General features: G+C 36.3%; 1 protein-coding gene across 1 annotated transcript in view; it reads left to right on the top strand.

The window, feature by feature from the left end:
- TRHDE (thyrotropin releasing hormone degrading enzyme) overlaps positions 1-13,301 on the top strand; it is a 201,578-nt gene that overhangs the window by 176,065 nt on the left and 12,212 nt on the right. The window contains exons 13-15 of the mRNA XM_051795952.1: positions 112-259; positions 2,458-2,555; positions 3,049-3,156. Coding sequence (XP_051651912.1) covers positions 112-259; positions 2,458-2,555; positions 3,049-3,156 — 354 coding nt within the window. The remainder of the gene's footprint in view (positions 1-111; positions 260-2,457; positions 2,556-3,048; positions 3,157-13,301) is intronic.

Here is a 13,301-nt window from a genome sequence, read left to right as displayed (position 1 = left end):
TTTATCATGTTTTTATGCATTTTAATTTCATTTGGGAAAAAAATAAATAATTTTTACCTCATTGTGTATCTTCTGAAAACCAATTTAATACTAACTTCTTTTATTGTGCAGAGCTGGTTATTTGCCTCAGAATATTCCTTTGGAGATTATCAGATACCTTTCAGAGGAAAAAGATTTTCTGCCTTGGCATGCTGCCAGCCGAGCTCTTTATCCTCTAGATAAATTGCTGGACCGCACAGAAAACTACAACATCTTCAATGTAAGATATACAGTCTTCCTCTCTTTCTTCCTCTAGTTATTCCTTTCTTTCTTTCCCTCCCTCTCTTTGTCAGTCTGTTCTTTCTTCCTTTTTTTACTTTTCATCCTTTCTCCTCTTACTCTCTCCTTTTATTGCCAAGACTTGAACTGTTCCCCATTCAGATACTGTAAATGACCTAGGGATATTAACTTTCTTCCTAATTATTCTTTATTTAAACATAACAATTATCAAGCTTTGGTGCATTTGCATTTGAACAGTGATGACTGTTGTTTGAGGCACGTATGATTAGTAGAGGGAAAGGTAATTATCCCTCCTGTAAAATGTTATGACAAAGTATTTAACTTAAAAAAGCCAAAGTATTCTATTTCCAGATTTTCTCTTTTGAGGAACCCCACGGTGATATTTAGGTTGATGCACAGGCTCAGCAACACCAAATGCAGGCACAACAGAACAGAACACATGCAACTGAAGCAAAGATTTGTAGGCATTATTTCATCCAAAAATCCATAGTGAATTGAATGCAGCTCCCTTAATTAACAAGAATTAGATCACCATTGAGTCAAAGCCCATTCATAATTGCATCCGAAGGGACATCAGTAGCAGTTCAGAGTAGATAATTAAGATAGACATGACAAATATTTTAACATGTTATCTGAAATAGTAAAAAAATCATAGCTACACTGAAGCATCGTTTATGAAGTACATGAGATTTGACTGCAGCCAGTAACTATTATGAAATCTTGGGATTTTTATTCACTGTGAAGTTTATGTAGTCTACATATTTTCAATGGTCAACATACGGTAACTTTATGTAATGTTGTAAAGACTTCAAATGGAGGAACTTTTTAAAGCCTGAAATGCTTAAGGATGCTTCTTGTTAAATATATATTTGTTTGTGTGTGACCGTACACACCATGCTCAGAGAGCAGGAAGTTAGAAGTAGCTGGATTTATGTATGTATGTAGAAGTACATACATACATATCAGAGAATCACAGAATATGTTGAGTTGGAAGGGACCCACAAGGATCAAGTACACACACACACACACATACAAATATACACCTGAAGACATGGAAAATTATTTTTGTAGAACATATACTACAGATTAATAAGGACACATGGAAATTTTTATGAACCTACAGTGTAGGTCTATCTGCAAACCAGAGCCGTAATGTAAAATGATGTTGAAATGATATGCCTATTTAGTCTGTTGTTAACTGCACAGAAAAATTCTTAGGAGCCTGTTTCACTTTTAAACTTGGTTGTGTAAAGAAAATACAATTTTAATAAATAAAACCAGTAAAATTCACAGCTAGGTTATGTTTTATCACTACGGATAGGAGTTTTGAAAGCAGAGGTGATAGCAGAAGAAATAAAAAGTCTTTTTAGTCACAGAATAACGTATCTGCTAGAAAAAGCTGCACTATGAATTTTCTTATGTGTTGTCATCTATACATGCCTATGCATCTGCAATGTTAAAATAGATGCTCTCATATGCAGTTCTGTATATCTCAGTTCTCTTTTTCAAATTGTTGAATTCCACTGGCAAAAGATTACGCTGAATACAATGACAGTGGTTTTCTTTAAAACTGGTCAGAATACATGAGTATGTCTCTTGTGTAAAAAGTAGAATTCACTAAAATAGATCTTGGGCTTATTTTGTTCTTTAAGCACACTGGGAACCTAAACTTATAGCATAGTATCATTAAGTGTACAAAGCTTATTTGCAGCCACATTGTTATGTATTCCAAAGGCAATTGACTGTACCCAGATAATGTTTTTGCTATGGTTATGGCTATTAAAACAATGTTCTTTTAAAAGTGAACATTCAAGATGTAGTCCAGATTGGCCATAGAGTAAAAATTAAGCTATTGACACTCTTGCAATTTTTCAGCTGTGTATTGTGACTGCAAAATAGCATGTAATAAACTTTTGAAAGTGATGGATTTTTTAGCAATAAATTGTCTTATACTAGGCATCTAATCAAATAGCTGTTCTACAGATTGATTCTTACTCTGGTGGTGAAGGGGGATTATAAGTGGACAAGTTGCTTTGCTAAATGCAAATCAAAATCTTTGGAGTTGGACATTTTTTTTCAGGGTGAAAGGGTTAAACCTCAGTAGTCAGTAGTATTTCAGTTTCAAGTAAAAAAACCCATGATTGTTAACATTAAATATATTTTTCTTTTTCCCCTCAGGAGTATATTTTAAGACAAGTTGCATCAATGTATCTGAAGCTTGGATGGCCAATGAACAATTTAAACAAATCACTTGTTCAAGCATCCTACCAACATGAGTACTGTTATATTTCTTTTTTTTATTGTTTATTTGTGGAATATAGTTGAAAAAATGCACTCTCCTAAAGTTTAGTGTCATCTTCAGCATGTCATAATCCCCTAGCTCTGTTGCCCCTCTGTTTTTCCTTTCTGGGTTAGAAGGAGAGCAGAAAGATGCTGTGAGATGAATTCTTCTTTCCTAAGTTGGGAGAACACGGTTTCCTAAGCCCTAACTTAATATCTGACTGCACTGGATATTTGAGAACTTGAACTGAAGTGACCATGGAGGTTAGGAAAAGTGTCTGAGTGTAAATGGGGGCTGGTTTTGGTCCACAATCTTTCTTTAATTGTTGCAGCAGCTGAAGGCATAAAGTTGAAACAGATTTGTAAAGCAGATTGTCTTTGATATGTTGCCCAACTGCCGGTTGCTGTCACTGTTATAAGAAATAACTTTTTATAAACATTCAAACACATTCGTTAATGCAACTGTATTGCTTTCTTTAATTTGGACAGAGAGTTGCGTCGGGAAGTCATCATGTTGGCCTGCAGCTTTGGTAACAAACACTGTCACCAGCAGGCTGCAACATTAATCTCGGATTGGATTTCTAGCAATAGGAACCGGTAAGTGGAACTGAAATGTGTATCTTACATTTCTCCTGCTGAGAGGCAATACAGCTGGCACGCTCTTCCTCTCCTGCCTGCCCCTGTCTGCAGTGCCCGGTTTTGCAGAATGATACGAGAGGAAGCAGAGGTTGCTGGCTGTCATTTAAAAATGTCTGTGGGGTTTCAGAATGAATTATTTGACTTTGCATGTATGAGTGGGTGGAGGGGACACCCACGTAGCCTCTGCTCACTCCTGATAAATTATTGTCAGATAATTCTACACTAGAAGGTCAGAAGATGGGTTTTAAGGAGGGGTTTAAGGAGAGAAAGATGAGTGACAGCACATTAGCAGACAAACATGAAACCTATGTCAGGGCAAGAGAAGAGAAGGTGCTAAGTTATTAAAGAAGTGAGAGAGGTTAGAGGCAGAAGGACTGAGAAGGAAGGAAGGAGATGTAACAATGTGTATGAAGGAAATGTTATGCAGTATTTAAGGATGAAGACTTGGAAATTAATGTGATTCAGGAATACATGGAGAAGCTCATGTAAGGTTTCAGAGAGCAGATAATATGATAGGTGATGCCTTGAGCGTTAGCAGACCACAGTGGCTTGACAACTAATATGTAAGACTGTCCAGACACAGGTTTATTCAGCTGAGGCAAGACAACATGGGCCATGGATAGTGTATGATGTTTATCTTTTAAAGGCAAGCATCTAAGAAATATTAAATTACTGAAAATACAAATATTTAGGTATGTAGTGATCTATGGACAATGAGATAAGTGCAAAGTATAGGTTAAGACCACAACTTCTTGAGAAAGAATAATGAATTTTCTGATTATGTGGAATGTGGATGTGGAAGTATTTGCACTGTATCCATTTTTACATTGCATGATACTTTGGTTTAAAGAAGAATATTTTACTTTCAAATAAGAAAAGAAAGATGAAAAAAAAAGGTCTCTCATTGTTAGTCCCAGTCTTGTATTAGCTCTGCAAAAGGATCAGATCTCTATAGCCATATAAGCATGCAGGATTTTTTAAAGACATCTTGGGCTAATCGGGTGTTTGTTTGCAATTAAAATATCTCTGTCTGTCTTTGTAATCTTTAAAAATCCTTCAGAGGCATACCCAGTTACATAAGTATCTGAGTGACTTTTAAAACCAGCCATGAATTGAGCGTGAAGGGAAATTGCATTCCTATAAGGCTTTGAAAATTCTGGGAAAAAAGTGAGCTTTGAGTGAAACTATGACTATGTACCTTTAAGTAAGATGTGTCTGAGGAGGATTTTCTTGTGTGTGGTGATACCAGATATATTTACTAAGAAATATATACCCAAGGGTTTTATATGAATCCTTAGCAGCAGCAGCAACAATCAGTATGAAGCTATTCAAAGAGGCGATTAAAGAGAAAGAATCATTGGAAACAGTCCGCAAAAGTAATTTACTTAGATATTCATTTGCAAAATTAGTTAATCAAACCTAGCATTACCTATTAGCATGCACATCAATTGATTATTCAGTGTTAAAAAGCTGTCACCCTGCAAAGCTACCTACCCTGGTCTTCATCATTTCCAATAGGATTGAGAAAGGAGGCATCAGAAAAAAAAGAACAACAAAACACAAGCTTATGGCTTTACTAGCAACAGCAAGATAGGAAAGGAATAAATTTAAGGAACCATCTGAAGATTCATCTTAGCCTTTCAATGGGGCCATTCTTGGTAGCAGAAGATTGTGGTTGCCAGCATATGACAAGTATTATGATAAAAGCATCACAGCAGTGCAGAGAAGGAGAATAGCTACTAAGTTAAAACAATGTGTTTCTCTAAAAGAACTGCAGAATTTTGAAAAATAGCTGCAACAAGTAATGTAATTACACAATAGAGGTTGACAGTGAGCTGATAAATGGGGGCACAACTTGCAGAGATGTGATTTTATTTTTTTTTAAGATTGCAGGATTTGTTCAGTCCCCCACTCCAGAACTTACCAGTTGCTAGTCTCCGAGCATTCTTACATCCTGAATGTTACTAATATATGAGCAAGACTCTTTTCCTATCTGCTTACATTGAAATAACATTACAAAGACTACTAGTAATAGCAGCTCAGGAGACATAAAATCAACTTGTGTTTCACAGTAACAACATTTGTAGGGGTATGTCAATTTTCTCTCAGGAACATTCAGATCCCTGCTGAATCAGAGGTACCTCATAGCGCCTTTGCTCAGTTTAAACCAATTTAGGCTGAAACCTGAAAGTAAAGCAATGGCTGTTTTCCCTGCTTTTCTACCAAGAAAACGATGGTGATTCTACAATTGGAATTTAATTAGCATGGTGTCTGAGTCATACTTCTGCCTCTTACAGCATTTCAGAGACAAAAACTATCTCAAGTGCAAAGGGCAAGCAGATAAGTACAAGATCCATGCAGAAAGCACATCCAACAGGTGCCATTTTGTATTCTTTCCCATTGATCAAATGTTTTGCTCAGTTTGATGCCCTTAACAGCTGTTTGTGAATTTGCTGCAAACGACCACCTCAGAATCTGTAGGAATCCCTCAGAGCTTGTTTCCTCACAAGGAAGGGGAAATGCTGCTCATCTTTCTACAGACTTCTCTGACAACTGGTGAGAAAAGTTGGTGACAAGTACAGAAACTATATGTAACTTTACCTGTTCCCCTCCACATCAGCAATGACTCTGTAAGTTCTTGGTTTTGCCCTTCCCTTTTCTGAAACAGAATCAAGTGATTGACTGATGTATTGCAGAAACCCTGGTCTTGCATAGACAGAGCACAAAAAAAAGTGTTCCAAAGAGATCAGAGATATTTCAATATACAGATATAATTTGAGTTTGACTATGAGAATAAAAATAAAGGCTAATTTGCAACTTTTCCACCCATCCCCTCCCAGAAACCTTATTCTAGAAGATCAGATGTTTCGTACAATGAGCTAATTCACAAGCAGTGCATGTTGGAAGGAACACAAATTCTTCAAAGCAGTAGAGACTATGGAATTAGGCTTGTGTTCCAAGATTTTAATCAATAGAAAATTAGGGTAATATTAAATTAAAATGTGGTATTAAATACTGCATAAGTGCACAGGCAGTAAATCATGTAAAGAAGGTTTTTGATTCCCTAGCAGTTACTGCAGTTAGTTCAAATAAGTATAACACAGAGTATACAATTAATGGTACTGAAGAAATGCTAAAGTTCATAACTTTTTTTGGCCACATATTTAATTGATGACTTTTTAGAAGTTCTTTTGAAATGTTTTTTCTGTTGTACTTGTAGCATTTAATTATGAATAAAGTGTCAGGTAGTAAATACAGTAACATCTAACTATTTTACCAGCATATGCCTACGGTTGCTGTAGGTCCAGAAATTAATTACCATCTACTCTTCCCTGTAAGGAAGTGAAATAATCACAGTAATCAAATAGTGTTTATATTTCATAATATGTTCTTTACTGTGCAAATAATTTTCCACTGTTCACCAAGTAAAATAATGGTAATTCATAACACAAAGTGAGAGGTCCTCTTTGTGTTTCCAGCACTATTTGAAAAAGCCCTTAGATTTCCAACTATGGCACTGCAGATTTTCTAATAGAATTACTGAAAAAAATAACTTACATGTGATCTGCAACATTAGCCTCTATGCATGAAAGTCAGAGGCTCTGAAGATTTGAATTTCTAAAGTGACTTAAGTGTTGCAGTGCTTCATTTTTTGGTGCCTGGTTCACAGGGCAGAATCAGATGCTTGGAGTTATGCTTCCTAAAAGGGGATTTGGGAACCTCTAAAAATGAAGTTGGTGGCAGCCACCACTGAAGAGCATCTCAGCACGAGATTGTGAAGCACAAAGGTCCCTCTTAGGGTCAAGCACTACAGGTAGAATGATACCTGTATCAAATGAATACATTAATGGCGATCTCTCTATGAGTATGGGGTCCTTGCAAAAGATGCCTTTCAAAAGTGTCACTAAATCAGGAAAAGGACTACTTATTTTCAAACACAGCTGGTAGAGAAGCTGCTCTTCAACTCTGCTTTAAACAGTGGTACTGAGATTCCAGCCGTTTACTGTGCTTCAGTTTAGTACCTTAGCCCTGTGTCTGCCACATGCAGAAGGCAAACCTGATGACCTGTCTGTGAGGTGTTTGGGACAGTTTTAAGATGCTACAACACACTTTCCTCCTCTAGTTGAAGTTCTACCTCCAGCATTTATTTCATTAGCAAGAGAAAGAATACAGCTCTCCAGTCTAAAGATGAGAGCGTTCATATGAGGGAGAGAGGCTTTAGCACCTGAAATAGCAGAACTCCTTACTATGCAAAGGGCTTTAGGTGGTATTGCTCACTACCACTTTTTCAGGGCAAAACACAACATAAAAACAGGGAATGTAACTGAAACAGAAATTTGACTCTACAAGGAGGAAACCGAACACATAACATCAGAGCTAGAAGAGGGTAAAGATACATCAGGTTTTACCGGTTTAGGAATTGATATATTTTATTCCTTGCAATTGTTAAAAAAGAAGCGATTATTTCTTTCCACTGAAAATCTGAGATTAGACCTCAAAGTATGTCTTACACTGATTCATTTAATCAATTAATTTGAGTAATTTTATTTTTTTCAAATGTCTAATGGGTCCAGCATATTTTGCTTGAAAGTTGGTATTTACTTCTGACTTGTTAGTTAAAATTAAGGCAAACATTTTCACTCTCTTAAATTGGGATATATGCTGCTTCTGTACTGGAGCAATGGAAACCCTTGAAACTTTCATGTTGATGTCCAGAAAATACAGAGTAGAAAACGTATAACCATGTTGAAATTTCCTTTGTAGTTTGAGAATGTAGTTTGGTATGCAGCAAACAACAGAATGCTGTACAAGAGAAGCTACTGTTGGCTGAAAATTAAGATGTTTGCTTCTATCTTCATTTAACCAAGCTCATCCCTGTGAAGCTTTCATGTGTGAAGAAATACATTATTCACACTCCTTAGATATAACAGCATTGTGGTTCAGCCTAAAAAATTAACAGAATTACCATTCAATGCCTGCCTGAGCTTAATAATCAGCCTTGTTAACCCCTTTAACCTTCACTGCATCTATTCTGACAGAAAAACATATTTCTAAGAGGATTAGCACTTTCAGACTTCCTGCCTTGGCTAGGCTGAGTAAATGTGTATTTCTGAGGTTCAAGAAAAAAATGTGTGGAGAGCTGCAATCGGTGAACTCCTGACAGAAGATAACATAACAGCATGTAACATGCAGATACACACTATGATGACTCGAAGCATAACCTATCCATAGACATGAGCATGTTTTTGCAAACATCTCTGTGGGTGCAGGCATGAGTATCTTCCAGCTACTGTTACCATCCATCAGCTACAGGTTGCCATGTACGCGCTTCTGCTGGCAAAGTCGACTGTGGATGTATGCTTGCTTGAGGCAAAGTTAAACAGGATGATGTAAACATGTGAGTATGTGAGAGAACTACTTTGAACTGAGACAGCTGATTTTGCCTTCAGCAGAAAAAGGAGTACTTGTATTCTGATTCTATTAGTAGAGCTGTGGTAATGCTATTCTTCTGCTAACATGGAACAGTGAGATGAGAGTATTATATCAGACACAGTTATGTGGCAATGTTTCTGTAAGATGTTTCTCTACCTGTGGGAAGGCTCCAGCTAGTCATAGCCTCTTCAGTTTGCTCTTATTTTCGTCTTTAGAAATTTAACCATTGCTATTTATTGGTTACTGTCTTTTAAATGGAAACAAAATACCTTAACTAATTGCCTCAATACCCCTAGAAAACTTAGAGTAAATGCATTTGGTTGATCTTAGCTTCATATGACTTTGAAGTGATTTTAGCTTTAATGCAGTTTTTACTATTTCTACTATTAATCTTCCATCACAAGCACTCTGATCAGGTTTAATGAAGTTTGCAGTGGAGTGCAGGCTGCTGCACTGAATAAGACTAAGGTCAGCATCAATTCTGTAGCCCATGGGTTAATGAAGTTTGCATTTGTCTGTCTTCATGCATGAAGAGAAGTAGAGACTGACGGACAATCCTGAATGCAAATACAGATATTTTAAATCTGTGCTGGTCTCTAATTATCCAGATTGTTCTGAGAAGTCTTGGAGTGCTGAGCTAGGGCCAGAGATCACTGAAAAGAGAATAAACCATGAATTTTCCTGTTTGGTGTGTGGGTTTAAAGTCAGAACACATCTTTATGTCATTTTAAAGGGTATTAATGTGAATTCTGTTTGCCATGACAAAGATTTGTACATTGCTGTGATGGTTAGGAACACTAATCAATTCTTCATCAGTCTTAAGAAAGGTGTAAGTAATGTCTTCCATCATGTAATTTGAAAGTTAGAGATAACCAACGAGCCTAATTTGCAAGTCCTGAACCTCCCTACTTGTTCATTCAGGTTTTGTGTTTCCTTTACGGAATAATGGATTCATGTCCATCCACTGGCCTGAATTGGCAGTGTGCTTACTTGGTGGCACCTTTAAATACTCAGTGGAAATGCCACTAGAAAAACAATTGCAGAAGTGTATAGGAGACTGTAACATGTCTATAAATGAAACTCTCCGTAGATCTGAGGGAGTAGTAGATAACAAATTACTAGTCATTAGTTGATGTAATTTCAATGAAGTCTGGCTTAGGTGATAGAAAATCAAGTGTTTTTCCAAACGAGTGTTTTCCTCCTCCCTTATTTCTCTAATTACTTTAGATGGGTAATTTTATTGCTGTGCTTCACGGACACAGTAGTGCTACAGTCCTGCAACAATTTGTAAATGTACTTAAGTTTAACCACCTACCTAAGTATTTGTGAGAACGTGGCCAACAGGTTAATTATTTTTGTCAGTTTTTTGGAAGGCACTAGGTTTTTTCAAGGGCTTGATGCCCACCAGCTATTTTTGGAAATCATTAGCAGCAAACAGGAAAAAATGAGAGTTATTTTCATTTTTTTCCACACATGAGTGCCTGATAAATGTAAAACAATAAAATGAATCCCTTCTTCTGCCTTCTCAACCCCTAGAAGTTTTAATTACTGAAAAAAATTCAGGCATAGCTATTCATGCATTTTGAAATGTTACTGGAGCTTTGCCAGCTAATGTGAGCCAATGTTGCTGAAGTGATTTAATAATTAATAGATTGTTACAACATTTGAGTAGAATCTTACACTTAAGTCAATAAAACTGTTTAAGGAGGAAGAAAACACTGTTGAGTGAACAAGTTAATCGAAAACTTAGTGCTCTGAAAGACCATTTGGGGTATATGTCTAAATAGGAAGAGGACGTCATCTCTCAAAAGGCAAAACTGGGCTTTATGGGGCAGCTAGTTCAGGTAGTGTTTCTACTTTCTGACTTCTGTGTGTCATCACAATAAAATGAGCCTGTATGTAGTGATTATGTATTAGCAGTAAGTAATTTGCAATCCTTGGAATTTAGATAGATTAGTCTCCAATCATTTGGAATGATCTCTCCACAACTTTGCAAATCAGTTGATTAGAAGGGACTGTATTTTTATTGCAAAAACTGTCCAGAATGGATAAAACAAGGCATATTTACTCAGAAATTATTCTCACAAAGAAGTGCTTAACTCATCACTCAGTCATTAAAATCAGTGTTGGAGAGCTTGAGTGTGCTAGTTGCACGTTCACTTACGGGGTATCTGTGATAGGAACAGAAAGGAGCAGTAGAAGTAACCATCACTTGAGGGATGATGTATTCTCTGCCTGCCTCTGTCAGACCTATATGATACCTGAAACATGGGACAGGGACCATGCATAGCTTTGCCCTAGACACCCTCAGTAACCTCATCCTCAGTTATGTCCCCCAAATTCAATGTGTGACAGGCACCTGAATGTCAAGCCCATCACAGCTCCGTGCCTCAATTTTCAAGGGGAAATTCTACCCTTTCTTTTTAGACTGGATATGTACTGTGACAAAGGATCATCCCATCTCTCTGCACAGAAGTGCCAGCAGCATGACTCCTGGAGTTTGTAATAGAGAATGAGGGTGTAAGATTTGGGACTGATGTGTTAAAAAATAAACTTTGTGTGGTGCTCTTCCTTATAATAGAATCTGTATTAAAGATCTGCCAACAAAGTACTAATACTTTGTTCTTGTTTCTTATCTGAGCCTTGTAACCTATTAAACAAAACTATAAATATAGTCATCAAGAAAAATAAGCTTAAGTTAAATGTTAAATTGTTGCAAAAATAATGTTTCTGATTAATTGTCTTTGTCAAATACTACCGTAAATGGTGTTGAAATTTGTTACTTAATCAAAGAACTGTCTAAACTGTGTGCATTTACATTTTAAAAAATTAGAACGCAATTTACCCAGAAGATAAACAATTATGGTCCAATTTTATAAGTGTATCTTCAATTGTTAGAACATACTTTAAATAGGAGCAAGTATGTACCAATTAATTATAACTCAGAAGATTATTCTTAGCTCATTGTAGAGCTGTATAATTCAATCCTGAAAAAAAAATGCCTGTAAAGGCACATCATGATTTTAATTAATTTTTTTCTAACTGTTTAATTTTTAACTTTTTTCCCAATGTGTTTAATTTTTAAACAAGCTCTTCTAGCTACATATTTCATTCTCACCATCATATCTCTTAAACAAGAAAAATAAAGTTAAATAAATTGGATCAGTATTCAAATAAAAGCCACTTAAAGTGATGCTCTCAGGCATTTATTTTTATTCTTCTGAAGTATCCATCAATCATATTAGCTCTTTAAAAAAGAGACCAGCCTTGAAGGCCCAGACAAAGTTTAATATAACAAGGGGAACTGCAATTTTAGAACAACATTTTCCATGAAGTTATAATACTAAAAAATCTGTAGACTGGGGAGATTTCAGATATTTAGGTAATGATGAAATACACTACTATAGTGACTGGAAGAGATAGAAAGCAAAAATCCCCACAAATGGAGAAAATGGGATTAGAGGACTCTCTTTTGGGGCAATGAGAAATTGCTTTGGGGATATTCTTATTTTCATAAACAATTTTCATTTTCACAAGAAGAATCCCCTGTCTACAGTCCTGATTACAAGCCTCTCACAAGAATAGTTTGTCGTGTTTTGTCGCTGTACATTTTGTGGTTTCTGAAGGTAAGCCTTCTAAAATCAGTATTTGTTTTGATGTCTTGGTTTGTAGGGGGCTGATTTTTTTTACATTGCCCTAATGACATAGCTTATAGATAGAGACCTAAAACCTTCCCTGGAGCAATTGATTGGATGATATTGAGTAGATCTACTGCAGCACTGCCAGTATGCTATTACCGATTTCGTGGCAGTAGAGTTTTCTTAGCAAGGATCATGGTGACATCTAGACTATGGTCATGGGGTCAATGCCATCACTCGTCCTAAGTCCTTCTTCCTTTCCAGAGATGCAAATGATCCTGTGCTTACTGACTGCACTGTTGTTAAAATTGCTGGTGATGGCCCTTGAATTTATATGTTTTACTGTAAATTTGAAAAATATAAACCTCACAAGTGAGGAATGCTGACCATTCTGGGGTTAGACATCCACTTCTAGGTACCTCTGCTGCTGTGACTGTACTTGGCAAACATAGAGTGACAGTCCTTCCAGCCTAGAGTTCCTACCTGAATTAATGGGACAATTAACCAAAAAAGTATTATCTTTTCCAACTGCTTTATAGTTCCTTAGAGTACCTGTTGGCTGAATTGCATCTCTTGCAGTAAACCAAAGACAATATTTCTGCTATCAAATCTCAGAAAGAACTACGTGTGCTTCTAAAAAGATGATTTAGTGTTTGTGTCAAGATATTAAGTTCTTTCTTCATTGAAATAAGGCTTGACTGGGTTCAGTTGTTCTTCATATTCAGGTATCAAATGACAAGACAGATTTGGGGTAATGGGTTGTTTGGTTCCCTAGTCAGGATAGCACCCCTTAGTCCTTTTGATTTAGTATATGTTCTTATGGCTGCTGTCAGTGTATTAAATCCCCTATTAAAAAGAAAAAAAAGACATAAGCTAGTAAGAAAATTGTGTTTTAAGAACAAATAACTTAGTGATTAGAAAATCAGGATAACATGACAATATAATTTCATCTTCTAGGCAGTGTATATGTATATGACTGCATATTTATGTTACTGTAATTGCTCACCCAAAGTTTTGAGGCTTGCAGGTATT

The sequence above is a fragment of the Manacus candei genome, unplaced genomic scaffold (assembly GCF_025592945.1).
Source record: "Manacus candei isolate 608988 ecotype Guabito, Panama unplaced genomic scaffold, ASM2559294v1 h1tg000043l, whole genome shotgun sequence".
NCBI classification, from domain to species: Eukaryota; Metazoa; Chordata; class Aves; order Passeriformes; family Pipridae; genus Manacus; species Manacus candei.
The sequence above is the reverse complement of the archived record's forward strand: the minus strand, read 5'-3'. Positions and strand labels throughout refer to the sequence as shown.